At 43.3% G+C, this 17,379-nt stretch overlaps 2 protein-coding genes across 4 annotated transcripts in view; one reads left to right on the forward strand and one right to left on the reverse strand.

Moving 5' to 3' along the window:
- FBXO11 (F-box protein 11) overlaps positions 1 to 1,336 on the forward strand; it is a 77,794-nt gene extending 76,458 nt beyond the window's left edge. For both annotated transcript variants that reach the window (XM_052806721.1, XM_052806720.1), the window contains exon 23: positions 5 to 1,336. In XM_052806721.1, the coding sequence (XP_052662681.1) occupies positions 5 to 134 (130 nt within the window). In that variant the 3' untranslated portion in view covers positions 135 to 1,336. The remainder of the gene's footprint in view (positions 1 to 4) is intronic.
- On the reverse strand, positions 1,303 to 16,504 carry MSH6 (mutS homolog 6). Of its 2 annotated transcripts, none has more exons than XM_052806719.1 (10): positions 16,164 to 16,504; positions 14,693 to 14,895; positions 11,966 to 12,147; positions 7,888 to 10,429; positions 6,239 to 6,504; positions 5,520 to 5,637; positions 3,183 to 3,272; positions 2,414 to 2,568; positions 2,009 to 2,208; positions 1,303 to 1,473 (listed from the first exon to the last, which is right to left on the reverse strand). In XM_052806719.1, exons 1-10 carry the CDS (start codon positions 16,442 to 16,444, stop codon positions 1,392 to 1,394), a joined length of 4,119 nt encoding a protein of 1,372 aa, XP_052662679.1. In that variant the 5' UTR covers positions 16,445 to 16,504; the 3' UTR covers positions 1,303 to 1,391. The 2 variants fall into 2 exon arrangements, with proteins under 2 accessions (XP_052662679.1, XP_052662678.1); XM_052806718.1 differs by having other exon boundaries at positions 7,888 to 10,432.
- Between the last annotated feature and the right edge of the window lie 875 nt (positions 16,505 to 17,379).

Here is a 17,379-nt window from a genome sequence, read left to right on the forward strand (position 1 = left end):
GTAGGTTTTTCTGTGACTGTGGTGCTGGAACACTGTCTAATCCCTGTACGCTTGCTGGAGAGCCTACACATGATACAGATACACTATATGACTCTGCTCCACCTATAGAATCTAATACATTGCAGCACAACTGAATTCCTTTCAGAAAGAAAGTCCTGCCATTCTAATATCATAACTGTTAAAACTTTTTTTTTGGAGGAAGTTATACTTGCCCATTTCTGCAGAAAGAGACTGTATTAAAGCGGATGTGTGAGGTGTTGACACTATGGAGCTCAACCTACCAAAAAAGAAAGTGGCAATATGTTGACTCAGGATAACAGAACTGGGCGTTTTAGCATTACTGTGTAAACAAAGACTTTGAAGGGACAGAAGTGAAGAAAAATAAGCTGCAATTTTGTACAGATACCAACTTCTGAAAGCTGGTGTTTTTACAAGTAGCATTGAAACGCAGTCCAATTTGCAGTAGTACTATTCTGTAGACAAGCAGCATTCTTTGTTGCTGCCTTTATGGACATGGGTACCAATTGCTTTTGTAACATGGTAAAAAATGTGAGCTAGCACTTCTGCATTTCTTTTGATTTTTTAACATTTATTCAGATTGAGAAATATGATTTTAATGCTTTAATCTCATGTAGTTTGTTTCTAATTTCAAGCAAAAAAATCTTATTGTACTTGAATGTGTCCTGTTTTGTTAGCACACCTAGACTTGCTGTAACTGTACTCATGTCCCAGTATGTACGTTCTTTCTATGAAAGAGAAAACACTAATCTTAAATTATATCCAGCAATTTTTCTGGTGTCCTCTGAAGTTAGAATAATCTCCTTCCCTGCCCCAGCAATAGTCTGTACTCAAACCACCCTAACAAAAAAAGCGAGTGTTTTAATGAGACTTCCTAGACTATAATGCACTATAAAACAAAGTACCCATGTAACTAAGTTTTGTGAAAGAAATTTTACTATGTTTTAAAGTACACAGTAGAAAGTCTCCTCAAAACAGTCTTGTACTTTACTCTGTTCATAGTTTTTTTTGAACAGTCTGGACATTACTTACATAACCTGCTGGAAATCACAGTAATTTCCTGCTCTGATGAAGCTGAGACAAGTATATATACAGCCCTATACAGTTTCATAGCTTTTTTCCATTTATGTGTATTGGTGACAGTGGGTAATCAACAGCCTGAAAGTGTATGCATGTACCATAACATCTAGACTTAATATATTGTGGAGTACTCAATAACCATTATGTAGAGGGTAGGTAAGAATTAAAGGGTTTAATTTCCTAGGAAAGACAATGGAAAAATGGTCATTTTTAAAAAATAAAGTTTATTAGATCATAACGTTGTCTGATACCACCTTTTTGAGAAACCACCAGTACCAAAAACACTTGTGTTCTTAAAGATGATTGATCATAGCGGTAAGTTTCTGAACAGCATTTGCATCGCTTGTTGCGCCATCCACCACCAGGCAGAGATACCTAAGGGAAATAATGAAATCAGCTTTACCCAGCATGGACACAGAGCCTCAGCCTCCTCTTACTTGCACAGCTTTAGAAGAGGGAGATGCCATTTTGTGCCTGGTGTAAAGGCTGCCAGCAGCTGTCACTACCTGCTGCAGAGGCAGTCACCAGCAGCTCCAGTACTACTGTAACAGCCCCCAGTGCCCCCCCAGCACTGCGCAGCAGCCGTCAGCGCTGGGCTGGTTCAGGCATTCCTTCGGTTTGGCTTGGCTCGCAGCCAGCCCCACACCTCTATGGAAATTAAGCTCTTAGCCCTAGAGACTAGCAGGGTGACCCAAGGCTTAAAATACTGCATTACTCATTGTATCTGCCCTCTTGTAGTCAGGTTTTAGTACTTCCCTCCCTCACTGCTTGTGAGGTACATTTGATAGTCACAAAAATAGTTTTAACTGCCCCCCCTGCTGTGAGACTATGAGCAAAAGCCACTGCCCAATTTTTAAAATGGATGCCTACCAAGCAATGTGCAACTTAAAAAGGGAAAACAAGGCCTTACCTAAATACTCTCAGTGAAAGGGTCATTTTTTCAAACTCTTTCGCTTTTCTGTGCCCCTTCTGAATAACTTCCTCTGGAATATTAGCAAGTCTTGCTGCATTGAAGCCATAGCTCTTTGGACATGCTCCTTCGATGAACTTATACAGGAACGTAATTGTTTCCTGGCTTGGATCCTCACTCTCATTTTCAACCATACATGCCTAGAAAGAGTAAGTTACAAGTCAGTGTATGTAATACTTACCTACAGACTAATAAACACATGAAACATCACATCCTTTTCTCAGGACACATCTATGACTCTGGGTGGAAGAGTGCAGAAAAGCACACACAGCATGAGATCTATCAGCCAGAAGGAAAAATGCCATACTTCAGTGCTCAGAACTTGCGTGTTACACTTACACATACCATGTGGCCAAGCCGCACAGCCACGTTGTGTGAATGATCCTCTACCAGCGAATGGTAGTGTGTGGAGAACAGGGTCCGACACTTGATTTTCTCTGCAAGTTCTTTCACAACTGCACTTGCTATAGCTGTTCCGTCAAAAGTAGCTGTGCCTCTGCCTGGAGAAGAAATGGAAAAGCTTTGGCATACTCGGGAACAAAAGTGGCAAAGTAAATTCAATCCATAGTTTACTTGCTACTGAGGATAGACCCCCCACCTTTAATTGTTAATCTTGGCAAACAGAAGCAAAGATGCTTTTCTAAAGGCAAATGCAATGCATTGTTTGCCATGTATCAATTTGTATTGTTTGTTTTTCTCCCTCTTCACTGTGTGGAAGACTGACAAAGAGCAGCGAGTAGTGACCCAAGTATTTGCCCCATAACAATCCCACTCTCTTCTGCACTGCAGAAGATGACACTTCTACTCTCTCTCGCCTTGCTACCGGCTTGCTCAAGGTTTGCTGCAAGTAATTATGCAAAGGAAAGCAGGAAAACTCAGCTAGAAACAGGCTAGTAACGATTGGGGGGTGGGAGGTGTTGTATTAGTTCCCAGGGCACCTAAGAAGTATATGTTTTAAGACAGACATGCATAGATCCTGACCAGTTCAAACATTAGGAGCATTATGATGAAACTGCCCCTGTGTACTTGGTTGCCATTTAAACAGCCCAACTACCTTACAGCTAGTCTTCAATCTTAGATTTAATTTCCATCTATTACTAAATAGACTAATTACCCAGTTCATCCACAAGGACAAGGGAATGCTCTGTTGCATGCTGGAGAATGCTGGAAGTCTCACTCAATTCAACAAAGAAGGTACTTTCACCTTTAAAAGAAATGACAAAAAAAAAAAAAGCTATGAAGTAGTCAAAGATCTGAAAACCACAACTAAACCCCCATTTAATCTGCACTAGAGTCTTGGTCAAGCTAAAATGAAACTTGACAGCAAACTGAAGATGAACAAAAACATAAAGCTTTTTTTCCAGCATGAAAATGGTAGGTCTCCATTTGCCAGAAAAAGCAGGGTTTGGCTCCTTAAGAGTACAGGCATGGGCACAAGTACAGTTAATTGAGTAAGTTTTAGGCTACCTTATCTGTCTACTTTTAATAGCACTGGTCAGATGTGCCAGCTGGACAAAAAGAGGGGCACAAAGGATACAACATGGGGAGAATCTTTTGCCCCTTCTTGCTCTTAAATGCAAGAGGCAGGCCTAAGGTGTGTGGCTTTTCAGTGTAAAAAAGCAAGCAGAAAATCTTAAAAAAGACTAAGAGACTAGACTTACTGGTTTGGTTGTTGATGTCATAAGGTAATGAATTATTCACATAATTAAGGCTGTACTCATAGGTACTCTACTTGAGTGAGGTATGACAAAAGAAATGTACTGCTGCTAAGGACTGAACATCTTACAGGAGTTCTAACAACCCAGATAATACAAGGCCTGAAATTTAGAGCTGAAGTTGTATTTTAGCAGATTACAAGCAGAAGTACACAATCATTCAGACCCTTGTACATGGTAAATCCACACATATAAAGTCTCAGATTTACTAGTTCTTTGCAGGGTTCATTCTGAATAATCACATGCAGCAGCAATTAATGTAATTTCAGAGCAGGCAAGTATTTACTTCTGTACTCATGCTGCATGAGCACTGCTGTGCTCTAACATTAGTTTTTCAACATGAATTATTGAGCAGTGTCCAGCAATCCTGATATTCTCCATTTATTTAAAGAAATTTCCAGGATTTAATATGGTTTTAACAATGTTTAGGAATAACCATTTATTTGCTGTAGAAAATAAACCCCTAAAATTACATAGGCAATTTTTAAATGATACTACTTAAAATTTACTTCATAAAAGTCCTGTTGACATCCATTACAAAATGACTGCCATGGGACAACTTTCACTGTTCTTTCATTTCTACACAGTATGGAAACTAATGCGACAAGAACAGATTTCAAAGCTAGTTCCGCTGCGCAGCATTCAGCCTCATGATGTGAAAAAACATTTGTGCATGTATTTGGAAAAGAATTAGCTCTCAGTTGACAGAAACATAAGTTGAAAATCTTACATTTTTCTAGACCACCTCTCTCTTGCAGAAGGGGCAGTTTTTATTTCTACCGTAAGCACTTAAGTATTCTTCCATTCTTACAATTTCTTTTTGTACTGACATTAAACAAAATGGAAAATAGCTGGGCAAAGAAACCCTTAATAAAATTCCCTAGCTGCAAAGAAAAGCCTTGATTCGGGGAAGGGTGAATATTTTTTTAATTAAGAACTCGGAATGATTCATTTCCAAATTCCTTATGTGCAACAAGTTCAGTAGGCTTAATTCCTTTCATATTCACTGACCCACATTTTTCAGCAGAAAGATCACAGAAAATCTGCACCCTCCTTAAATGAGTTGTGATACTACTCTTCTTACCACAAAAAACAGTTTGTTCTTCTAGCCCCGCAACACTTCGCCTACCACCACAGGCAGACTTTCCCATTCCAGTTGTTGGGTCATCCTCCACTTCTGTCTTCTTCTCCACGGGAAGAAACAAAATACTCCCAAGAACTGTCAACTACCGCTTCCAAGAAGGAACCCTGCCTCTCTCTTCATTGTCTGAAGAAATCGGATTTCAGACATAAGGCAGGCATTCTGATTGAAACAAGGGACCTCTAGGTAGGCCTTGCAAGAAGGTAAAAAACAACTCCTCTACCACAGCTACCTGAACATCACTGTCCTATTCCAGAACACTTAGAAAAAGATACCCATGTAAGTAGAACACAATCAGCTGTACCATATCCAAAAAGATATTCCTCAGACTTGCATCCAGCTGGAAGGCAGGCTTTTAATATTAAAATTCATTAAAAAGTGATCCTATGTGTCTGTCAAAAATAATGGAGGACAAGCATATCAAACAAATGAAGCATAACTACAATCCTGTTTCTACTCTGAACGACGAGAGACAACAAATGAGTCGCCCAGCTCTCCCCCCAAAATTAACAGACTATCCCTTTCCAACTTGCCACTCAAAGCAAGAAAAGAAACTCACTCAGGGGCAAAAGCACTTTGGATTTCAGAAACTCACCTGCCATAATTCTGTCTGAGGCGCCAAGCCTCGTAAATACTCTGTCGATCGGTGTAAGCCTGCAGACTTCAGCAGGTACGTAGCATCCCAGTTGAGCCATTATAACCAGGAGACCAGCCTGCAGAACAAACATTAAAACATTTTAATTTTTACTATGTGCTTGGAGCTTCAGTTCCACACAGAGAACGAGGGAATGAAACTGTATTTCCCCTAAAACAAAGACTAGAGTGCATAAAGCTTCCCACTGTTTTAACAGCTCTAGGCTGCAGCGTCATAATCTCAAGTAGGACTAAAGTACTCTGAAAGCCTTCAAAACACAAGTTATCACTGCAAGCAGTGTTAATAAAGCAAACTCCCCATTGCTTTCCCAGTGGCCGCTGAAGTCTATTTTCATCTTGTTTAACCTGCAGAAGCATCTTTTACCAGATGATGCCAAATCCTGGATAAGGCCACTTGAAAAAGATTTTTCCCAACCATCTCTCATAAGAGAAATAAAACTTATTCCTCACTAAAGTAAGCAAAAGTAGAAAATCTACTATCTAAACATGGGCATTTTCTACCAGATTATATTTTGTCTTTATGGTGTAATTGCTGTACTGTGCTGCACACCCTGAAGACCACTCCTGGGACCTCCTTTGACATTTATAAACAGTCATGTAGTTTTATGCAAAACACAGAGGTACACTGGAACATTCAATCTTATGCAGATAGTCAATCACCTGTCTCATGAGCGTAGATTTGCCACCCATATTCGGGCCAGTTACTAACACACAGGAAGCTTCACTACTGCTATCTTCATCTTTGCTGCCTATCACAATGTCATTAGGAATAAAATCATCCCCAAAGAAAGTTTTTGTAATACACGGATGGCGTGAATTTTTAAGTTCCAGGAAGGGAGGAGCACTATCCACAGGCAGTAGAATTACAGGTCGGCACAGTGGTCCACCACCATCTTGACTGTAGTTAGCAAGGGACATCAAGACATCTATAAGATTAAGAGAAATTCCAGTAAGTCACGCTTTCAACCTTTCTTTATTCATTCACTGGAATGCATTTACTCATTGAATAGCATTTTTGTAAACACAATTTTCCGTTTCCATTCCATTTTCCTGTTAAGGAAAACACCCAAGAAGTACTCCAGAAGAACAGGTAAAAGGTGGGAATGTTCACAATGTCTTTCCTCATTCCTTCCAGGTTTCTACTGATGCCAGATTAAAAATCCTCCCCTCTAGTTTTTAGTTTAAGTCTTTAAAATCCACATCATTTCACTTCAAAAGCTATTTTTTTAATGTACATGTATAAAATATTATTTTCTTGCATTGGTTTTTAATTTGGAACAGGGTAAGTAAAGAGGAAATCAGCTTCTGTGACAGTGAATTACTTTGTTAAGAATCATAATGCTGCTTGAAAGTTGCCAGAATAAATTTATACAAATACTAAAATTCTGTTGGCCTAGCAGAAAGCAGCAGCACAACCCCCCTCAATTAGCCTAGCTCTAAGGTTCTAAAAGCTGATTACCTACAAAATGAGACCATGTTACGTGATATTAGACACTTTATGTACACATATTACAGCTGAGCCTGAAAGCTGTCTCCCTTTCTACTGAAAATCAGTTCGGTACTTGCCCTGGTACTGAGCGTAGCTAATGTGACTGCTTCCCAGCTCTCTAGCCCGCTCAGAGAATCCGTTCCTAGACAACGCTCGCTGCCTGCCTGTCCTCCCCTTTCTGCCCCATTCAGAGAGTGCTTTCATTTTTCCCTGGAACAAAGACATCCCAGAGTGCCTCATGCTAGCAGAAAATTCACAGTACAAGAGTACGCCAGTCCCGAGAAGGGAATGCAGGAGACTCTTCTACCCTAGAAATTTAAGGAAGATGTGGGCAAGTCTTCCTACTAGACCACCTTCTTCAAAGCAGTGACAATGACCACTTTTTTTATTTTTGAAGGCTGCTGAGAAAGCAGCCTGCTCAGACAAAGATGACTAGCAGGTTAAATTTTTATACCTCCATCTGCATCACTGCCTTCATTTAATAAGAAGCAACTAATCCATACACGAGAATCCTAGAAGCAGCGAGAGACCCACCAGGCTATGCTGAACAGTGAGAAATACTCAGCTGCACACCTACAATCACACAACAGGAATGAAGAAAGAGCTTGCAAACATCAGGACCCAACAACTGTTCTGCCATTTACTGACAGGAAGGAAACAGGTGATCACTGTTAATTATCAAACCTGTTATCACAATCAGAGTTTTTAAACTACAAATTAAGAGCTGGCAACAAACCTTTTTTGCTTATCCAGATCAGATTTCATCATTTACTATAGAAGAGTATTTATTCTATATGTAAAAATGAAGAAAATCTCTTACCTAACACAGCAATGCATTCCACAGCTGTCTGCCAGTCTTTGCTATTTTTATCGAAGTTGTAAAACAAACGCCTCATACAGTCTTTTAGTGCTGCATCTCTGCGCTCTTCAGCATTAACCATGGCAGCCAGCATCTTCTCTATCTCCTTGGTCCAGTAACGTTTATATCCCTTCCTGGTTGACTTCAACTCGTATTCCTCAGGCAAATTACGTGATACTACACTTTCCGGTATTTCCATTTGGTATCGGTTTTTGCCTGCCCCCCAGTAGAGCATGGATTTGAATCCAAGCAGTTTGCGTTGCTTATCCAGGTACTTGTGAAGATCTTCCTCAACAGCTTTAATATCCTGTAGTGCTTTATCGTAGTCGGGGTCAAAACCTGCCTTTGGAGTAATCACTCCAGTCTTTCGAGCTTGGTTATGATCAAAAGCAGTATCCCATCTTTTAAGCTCTGCACTCAAGTCTGGGAAGCGGCCATCTGGATTTTTGGCTTTGCGGGTGACCAGCTGCTGAAGGATTTTAGATTTGAAGTCGCTGGCAATTTCTTCCATGACATCAACAATTTCATTCATTACTTTAAACCCCTCCAGTGCAGACAAAAAGTCAGCAATTTTTTTTTTGCTGTATTTGATTTCTTCATAAAAGATGGCCCTGCTGTCAGGATGGTTCTGACTTTTAAGTGGCGATCCAATACTGTGAATTTTGCTGAGCAGCCTTTCAAGGTCAGGAAGTTTCTTCAGGTGCTCGCTAACTTCAGACATTTTATCTGGCACTGCCAGAAGGTCCTCAACAGCATCTAATCGATCATTGATGGATTTAGGATTACAAAGCGGAGCACAGAGCCACTGTTTCAGGAGTCGCTTCCCAAATGGCGTACAACAAGAATCAATCCTTTCCAACAAAGTACCTTCTGTGGTTCCATTGGTTCCATTCTGCAGGACTTCCAAGTTCATCAGGGTGACTCCATCCAGCACCATCCGCTGGTCAGTTTTGGCAAAGAAACTACTTGGACTCGTAGTTTTTGCAGTATCAATATCCACAGGGACATACTCCTCAAAGTTTGCCAGCGATAACAGCTCCTGATCAATCAAACATTTTTTGAGATAGAAGACACATCCCCCAAGAGCTGACAAAGCTAATTCACTGTTTTCACCAGGAGTTAATCCCAGCGAGTCGCTCTCTGAAGTCAAAGATTTGATTACAGAGGGCAGAGAACATCCATTTTCAGAGTTCTGTTTCTCCTTGAAATATCCTTCTTCAAGAAGGACTTTTAGTGTTTTAGAGGCATTCCAGAACTGGGAACCAGAGATCAGCCCTTCCTGAATGCAAGAAACAAGTGAGCCCTTCAGTATCTTTTGTGTGTCCACAGACAGGTTCCCCTTCTCATACAGTACCTGCACGGGAGTGTAATGCGCTACTAAAGTCCTAAACCTCGAACAGTGCCGGTCATCTGAGAACTGGCCTACATAAAACTTCCCCACCGACGTGTCAACAAAGCAGACCCCATAAACACGTTGTCCAGAGGAGTCTTCTTTTTCCTTAACGCACAGAAGGTATTTGTTATGGTTCTCGGAGGGATCACAGTCCAGAACACTGTAAGTCTGAGTTCCTTTGGTGATGATTCTGCATATTTCTCGGCGTACAACCTTGTCAAATTTTGTTGGGTGGGCCATTGACTTGTAGCGCGTTTCCATCATTTCGGGAGTTTCTGTTTGCTCAACACGGGCTACCTTGTAGCCTTTCTGCACTAGAACATCAGAGAATCTGCCAAATGCAGTTTCTGGAAAACCTGAATGGGCCCAAGTACCTTTCATAAAGATCAGGCCCAACTCGTTTACACCAGTGACTGCATCCATATGATACAACTCGTAGAATTTTCCAACTTTGTAGAAAATCACAGCATCGAAGTTTTGACTTTTCAGCTGCCACCACCTCCGCATTCCTGGCGTACACTTGTTGAGATAGTCCTCAGGTACATACAGAGTACATGGGTCATAACCAGGGTCACTCTGCCGTCTCCTGTGCGCATCTTTCTTTTTCCCTTCCTGCAGCCAATCAAGCTTTTCATGTTCCCATACTGCGAAGCCACTGGTGCCTCCACTGCAAGTATTTGCTTGAGATTCAAAAGTTTCAGGTGCTGCAAATGATGTCAGCTTAGACTTGGCTTCTAAAGAAACCGTTGCTGCTCTTTTGGGCGTTTCAGAATGTTCATTTTCTAAGCTACTCCTTTTAGCAGGCTTGTTTATCTCTCTTCTCTTTCGTTTAGAAGGGACTTTTATGGGGCTTTCTGCAACACTCTCTGTGTCTGTCTCTGTGTCAGTAGATTCATTTTCATCCACCCCACTACTACCTTCCTCACTGCTTGCCACTTCTTTCACATCAGGCTTGAACTCTACGTCAGAACCATCATGATCACTGTCAGAATCCAACACTCTTCTTCTTTTGGCTTTTATGGCACTTTCCCTGCTCATTACTCGCTTATTAGTCTTCACATCCTCCTCACTATTGCAGTCATCACTGTTGCCTGATGCACTTTCACTCATCTGCTGGAAAAATAAATTATTTTACCTCTAGAAAATTCTGGCTACAAAGTAAAGTATCACTGCTGCAAAAAGAAGCACAAAAACGTGCAATAATGCAGTAGCTATGCTACTTCAAGCAAGAAACTGCAGAGCCACAGCCAATTCCATTTACCTTCACAGAATTAAATTTTTTTCTGGATAACGAACTGCTACTGACCAGTGGCATAATTACTCCTCTTTACATTCTTTACAGCATCATTCTTTGCATAAGTGATGCTGATGAACAAAATATTTAAACTGGACAGAAGGCATAGGGTATATGCAATTCAGCACAAAGGAGAAATGCCTCCATAAGCTAACTCTGTGCTGTAATTTTTTCTTACCGACCTATGTCAGAAATGCGACTGGGTTTTGCAGCCTTTCAGTACTGGCCTATGTGAGTTTTGCCCATGTGGTTTTGGTTTTTTGGGTTTTGGTTTTTTGTGGGTTTTGTGTTTGTTTGGGGTTGGTGGTTTTTTGGTTTTGTTTGTTTGTTTGTTTTTGAGTTAACTACCTATTTCCACCTACAAACATACTACCTTATAGTAACCTTCAAGAAGATTGTGCATGTCTAGGAGAAAGAAAAGAAACTCCATTATTTGCCTTTTCAGCCTGAAACTTTAAGAACTCCAGCACCAGTGCTGGACAAAAACAGCAGTGGAGGGACTGTAATAAGTACCAAGTGCCAGTGCCCACCACTTTGTTGCCACAAACATAACACAATGCTTGGAGTGGCATCTGTCCCTCGGGGCAATGTCACACTGGAGAAAGAGTAGATGGGCCATGCTGACAGAGGAGGTACAGAAAACCACTATCCCATTGACAGTTTCCTCGTACCATTCCTTTCCAAAGAAATTTATTCCAACGCATATGGTGGTACTGAAATAATATTTGAATCATTCACAATACAACTTGAATACAATACAATAAAAGATCTCTTTTTAGTTACCGCACCAACAGATTGGTGTTAACAGTACAAGAATTTGTACTTTAGTGCTACTCTACAACATGAGAGCAGGCTCCAAAAATCCAATTTAAGGCCTTACGATGAATACTCAAGAAGTTAGAAATTTCTACATCATGACAAATTAAAACTTCAGATCAAACTTAGGGGAACTTGGAATATGACTAGCAGATAGAGAAGATAAGAAGATGCATCAGAAAAAAGGTTCTTTATGAGTGAGAAAGTGGGTCACCTGCGTTACCCAGGGAGTGATCAATAAAGAGAGTTAGAGAAGTTAAGTAACTTCTGAGGTCAGTCCTTACCGTACAGAACACCAAGAAGAGATATTAGACTTGTCTTTCCAACCATAAAAGGTGAGAGACCAGTGTATGGCCTGACAACACAGAAGCAGTGCAAAAAAAGACATATGGATATATATGCATGCATGATTAAAGAGCAGATTAAGCTGCTATTACAGTACTAGAATTGCAGGATATTCCATGCTTAGTTCCAAGAGACAGCTTGTAAATTCTAGCACTATTTCTGAAAATGACAGCAAGTAAGAAAAATTTTACCTCCATTTCCTCCTCTTCCTCTTCCTCCTCCTCTGTGTCTGAAGGTTCACTGCATACTGCCAGTTCAAGCCGCTTAGTTTTATCTTTACTCATTGCATCGTCCGCTAGCACCATTGCTCTCTTAATTTCAGGCTTTGTACTATAAAACATACCTCCCTTCCGTGTCTCCCCATCTGATGAACCTTTAAAACCACAAATAATTAATCAGAAGCTGAAGTTACTCTATCATTTAGCCAGTCATTTAGTTACTGTTCATACTTCACTTTTAAATGTATTCAGACAACTAGTATAATTATCTAACATTCTGTCTTGTTACCAGTCATTCCCACCACATTTTAAATATAGCAACCTGTCACTCATTCAGCCTGATAAACTATCCCTAGAGAAAGTCTAAACACTCACAAATGAAATGCCTACCTAGTACATGAACACTTGAAGAATTGCTTCTATTTCTGTAACTCATTACCACATCTGAACACTTCTAAGCTAAGCTCTAAACACCCTCACACTACCTGTAGTTACTACTGAAAAGCAATACTTCATACTAGCAGTGCAGCAGACCTGACTGAGACCACATGGCTACTTTAGCAACGATAGGTAAGTTCAATCATAAAGTTATTTTCAAGTTATGGGCATCAGTCATCTATGACATAGATTTCTTGGCTAAAGCTCTGCTGGCCATTCAAACTGCTCCCGTAAGTGCAGCAAGGCAGCCAGACCCAACACCAACGTATTAGCCAGATTAGTTGATCATCAATCGTGCTGGCAATTCACCCTGACGCTGCAGGGTATCAAGCAAAGCCTACTATTAATAACTGCACCATCCCTCTTCCTCTTTCATATCCCTTGAGCACCACAGTTCCTCCTTCCACTACCGGTACATAAACACAAAGCCCAGCCAATCTACAGACTGATTTCTAGAAAGGGTCCCCAAAGATGCTGAGATTCATCTTAATGCCATGCTCAAGAAATGAATCATGTATGTAACGTATTATGTATTCAACTTGCGGAAAGAAAGAAGGGGGAGATAAGAGTACACTATAGATGGGAAAGGGCAATTCCTTTTTCTGTTCCTAGAAGTTTAGATTCACCCGCTCTTGCGAATCCCTTCATATGCTGCTATTAACTGAAGCTTCAGCTCTACGTCAATGGTAGACAAAAGGCAGCTGAGTTGTAGGAGGCCAACTATCTCAGAAATAAGACAAATGGAATTCTTTCTCACATTCATTTCTTTGAGCTTGCAGTAGCAGAGGATGGAGTTACAAGTAGCTGCTTCTACAGCACAACGCAACACATTAACAAACCAGATCTCCATTTTAATTTTGCAAACGCAGTGAGACAATCCAAAAATATTTTGCGTTTAATGTTGACAATTAAACAATGGCAGGAGAAAAATCTCATCACGTAATTTAACTGCATACTCAACTGTGCAACACCTGCATATTCACTTAACCAGCTTGTATGTAACTCCACTTCTTGCATGCCCAACTGTCAGAAGCCTAGCCCTGTCGTGTCTGTATTTACAAACACCACAACGTAAGAAACTTCTCCATTTTCTTACCCAAAGATTCCAACGCTCTTACATTGTATACAGAGATGCTTTTTGTCTGAATTTAAAAGCAAAGCACGTATTTTAAATATTTTTACTCTGTTCTTTATTAACCACATTTCTTATAGATAAACTAGTGTTTCTATGTTTAAACATTTTGAACATGTCTTACTTTCCTGCAATTTTCTTTTGGTACACAGATCAATTCTGCTTACCTGTATTTGCTTCTAAATGCAACTGCAAGCTGTTAAAATATATTTGATTATTTTAAAATACCTTCAGGAAAGATACATATAAAGTATCGACCAATTCACTTGCCTTAAATTATGCTAACATTTACAGTAATAACATTACCGTTTTAATTTAAAACTACCTATGGCTTAAATGCAGTACATTTAAGTATAAACGAGCCCAAAAAAATCACGAGATGGAACTCTGACTTGTAAAAAGTAAGAAACTGTTTAAATTCAGTTGTTTCACTGACGTCATAAGCAAATTCTACAGTGTATCAAAAATACTGTATTATACCCAAAGTACTTGTTTGACTAACAACAGGACAGTTTACAGCAACATGATTTATACATGACTGTTTACAGCCAATGATTTACAGTTTTCAGCAACAGTAAAATTATAAAACCAGGGGAAAACTGATCATGATTACTAATGTGAGTTTTATTACGCAAAAAGTTGAAATAACACCACAGCAGAATTAATTTTAGTTACCTAACGTCCTGCGCCTAGTCTTTTGATGCTGGACAAACTGCAGTTCCCAAATAGCTAATAAAAACTGGGTTTGGCATTCCTAATATTTTAAGGATTTCAGGGCTAGAAATTGAAATAGTGGACTTATCTTTTAGATCTTCTTTTACATTGATGGGAGAAATAAAGGGAAAAACTTCAAAACATAAGCAAGCTTCAAGTTTGCCTTCTAATCTAATAAACAAGAGGGCTTAGTGGTTTACGTTTAAAGAACCATATAACCATAAACGCACCTGTAACCCTCAAAAACTTGCTATATCTACCTTCCAAAGTACAAAACATGCTTTCCCACTCAATACTGATCTTGGGTTTGCTGTTCTTTCTCTATGGAGAACACCATACCCTATATTCCATGCCTATTTTTCAAAAACAAAAAGTGGCATATTTCCATTTCAAAAAGTTTTATTTGCATCTCTTACCTTTATATGGCCTCAGATATTTAATACTGACCCAGCCCCTTGTAGGGCTGTCATCAAAAAACTGTACGTGGACACGAGTGGATTTCCCTTTTCCTCTGACTATTGTTCTTTCAGTCGGATGGTTGTATATGAGACATGGCCACCAAGGATAACCTTCCATCTTGGCCCAGACCAAGTCACCAGGTGAATACTCACAGGAGACACTGCAAAGACAACAGATGCGTAATTTAAGGAGCACAAACATTTAAAAGAGCTCCCTTCATAAACGTAACTACACGCTGCTTCTGAGCAGCTTGCCCACTGAAGGTCTTGGGTGGCACCCAGGTGGTGCAACCGGGATTATACAGTCCTTCTACACCATCGCCAATACTTCTCTTCAACGACTTTTTGGATTTGCTCCTCCAAGTTCTACTGGATCCCTCCAGAGATAGAGCTTTATAGCCACAGAAGATAGGCTGAGGTCGGCAGGGACCTCTGGAGCTCATCTTGTCCAACGCCCCTGCTCAAGCAGGGCCACCTAGAGCCATGTGTAACCAGACTCTTAGCGGATTTCTTAAGGGAGGGGGAGAGAGTAACTGGGTCCAACAGTCACGTTAACTTAAAGAAAAAGGTTGCAGACTACCTATTGCGAATTGCCAACCTACGTAACCAAGACGAGTTTTCCTGTAGAGGCTAATTCTCAACAGGGCACCTAAAGGAAACGAGTAAGATTTCAAAAAACCCTCAAGCCACAAAAACTAAAGCAATAAATAAAAACTCCGTCTCCACCGCAAAGCGCCTGATGCGGCTTTCGTTCGCTCTCTCCTTCTCCCCCAAGATTTCAGCCCAGCCGCTGATGACCGGGGGCGGGGGGGGGGGGGGGGGGGTATCCCCGCGGGCTATAGCCAAACCATCAGCCAGCCGAGACTCTTAAACCACCAAGACGCGGAACAGAAAGGAAATTTAGGCACCAGGGAAAACTAAAAATAAGATTCCCCTCCGGGTGGATGCCGGCGTTACCCCCAAACCCCGGCTGAGGCAGAAGGCCGCCGGCCTCCCATCACCCCACGCCGCTGCCGGCAGCGCCTCCCCCGCGCCAAGGCGCTGCAGGCCCGCACCCCCCCACGCACACACACTCCCCCCCCCACGCACACACACACCCCCCACACCCCCGGCTCCCGCCAGCCCCCACACCGGGAGGCGGCGGCCAAAAGCCCGGGGGCTCGCTGAAAACCGCTCCCCCCCCCGTGCCGGGAAGGCCCCGGTGGGCCCAAGCAGCCGCCGTCTCCCGGGTGGGTGAAGGGGGGGGGGACGGGGACGGGACACAGACGGACACCGGCGCCTCCGCGCCCCGAGGGGTCCCGCTCCAACCGCCACCGGCGACAGCACGCGCCCCCCCGCAACGGTCCGCGCGTGCTACATCCCCCCCCGCCCCTCCCCTCCCCTCAGGCAGGCCGCGCTCCCGCGGCCTCCTCTCCCCGCCGCCGGTTACCTGGGGGCCTTGGCGGCCGCGCCGTTCCCTCCGCCCTTCTCCCCCGCCTCCTTGCGCCGGGCCGCAGCTCTGCCCGGTGCACCGTTGCTCGCCGCGGCGGTGGGGCTGGTGGTGGCGGCGGCGGCGGCCTGGCGGCCATTCTGCTCCCCTGAAACGCGGCGGCGGGTGCCGGCGCCGGCCTGCGGAGGGACGGGAGCGGGTGCCGGTGCCGGTGCAGCCGCCCGAGGCGGTGCCGGGGAAGCCTTGGGGAAGAAGCGGAGCAGGGTGCTCTGGCGAGACATGGCCCACGGCGGGAAGCGCGGCCCGCCGCCAGCGCGCGCGCCAAACCCGCCACCGCCCGCCCCGCCCCGCCCCGCCCCTCGGGGGGAGGGGCGTGGCCGATCCGGGCCCCGCCCCCTCCCCCCGCGGCGCGCGGGAGCCGCTGTGGAGGCCTTGAGGTGGTTCCGCCGTGGCGGCCGCCCGGCCGGGTCTTCGGTCCGCTCCGCCGCCCGCGCCCACCCCGGCAGCCTGAGCCCCGGTCCCCGGAGGTGCTCCTCAGGCTCTCCGTGCCGGGGTCTCCGTGTTTGCCCCGCTTTCCCTCTCCCCGCCGCTGGCAGAGGGCCTGGGGCGCCTCGGGGCCTACCGTGTGGCAGCGTCCCCGGCCTGCTGCGGCGTGGTCTCCCAGGCGGGCGTTGCCCGAGTTCAGTAGCTCACGGCAAGGTCTGTCCTTGTTAACTAACAGCCCTTCAAGCCCTGCCTCTTGTCTGCAGTGAGGCCACAGCGGTTGTTACGATTGATGTCGGTAGGAGTAATGGGATGAGCTGGGGCCTTCCCACAAAAAAAACCTCCTCAGGGAAGGAGAAGCGGTGGCACCTGCATTGGAGAACTTCTTTCCCACCCCTGTAGTAGAGGGCAAGAGCAGCGGTGCGGTGGGAAGAGAAGCTGGTATGTGGCCAGAGGAGAAGCTTGGACAGCTGCTGGTCCCTCTGCCAGGCTGCAAGGTGGTACTTCTCAGCTGGCTTTACCGGCAGATGCACAAGAGGGCTAAGAAATGGCAGCTAAAATAATACGAACTCTTCCTCTGCTCTTCCTACGTGTTTTTTTCATATTCACAGGTGAGGCTATGTCCTTAAAAAGCAACTTTCTGATGCATTAGAATACAGTCCATTTCACGGTTCTTAACTGTTATGCTTAAGCTACAGTATTACAGAGCGAAATCAAGAACTTATTTTTATCA

Source organism: Harpia harpyja, chromosome 13, assembly GCF_026419915.1.
Source record: "Harpia harpyja isolate bHarHar1 chromosome 13, bHarHar1 primary haplotype, whole genome shotgun sequence".
In the NCBI taxonomy this organism is placed as follows: domain Eukaryota; kingdom Metazoa; phylum Chordata; class Aves; order Accipitriformes; family Accipitridae; genus Harpia; species Harpia harpyja.

Excerpts from the sequence above, each read along its gene's own strand:
- MSH6 (XM_052806718.1), bottom strand. The coding sequence starts at position 16,444 with ATGTCTCGCCAGAGCACCCTGCTCCGCTTCTTCCCCAAGGCTTCCCCG. Across the intron at positions 6,505-7,887 it reads GGAATGCATTGCTGTGTTAG|ATGTCTTGATGTCCCTTGCT; the intron begins GTAAGAGATTTT and ends TTAATCTTATAG. Across the intron at positions 2,209-2,413 it reads CTGTGCGGCTTGGCCACATG|GCATGTATGGTTGAAAATGA; the intron begins GTATGTGTAAGT and ends TACTCTTTCTAG.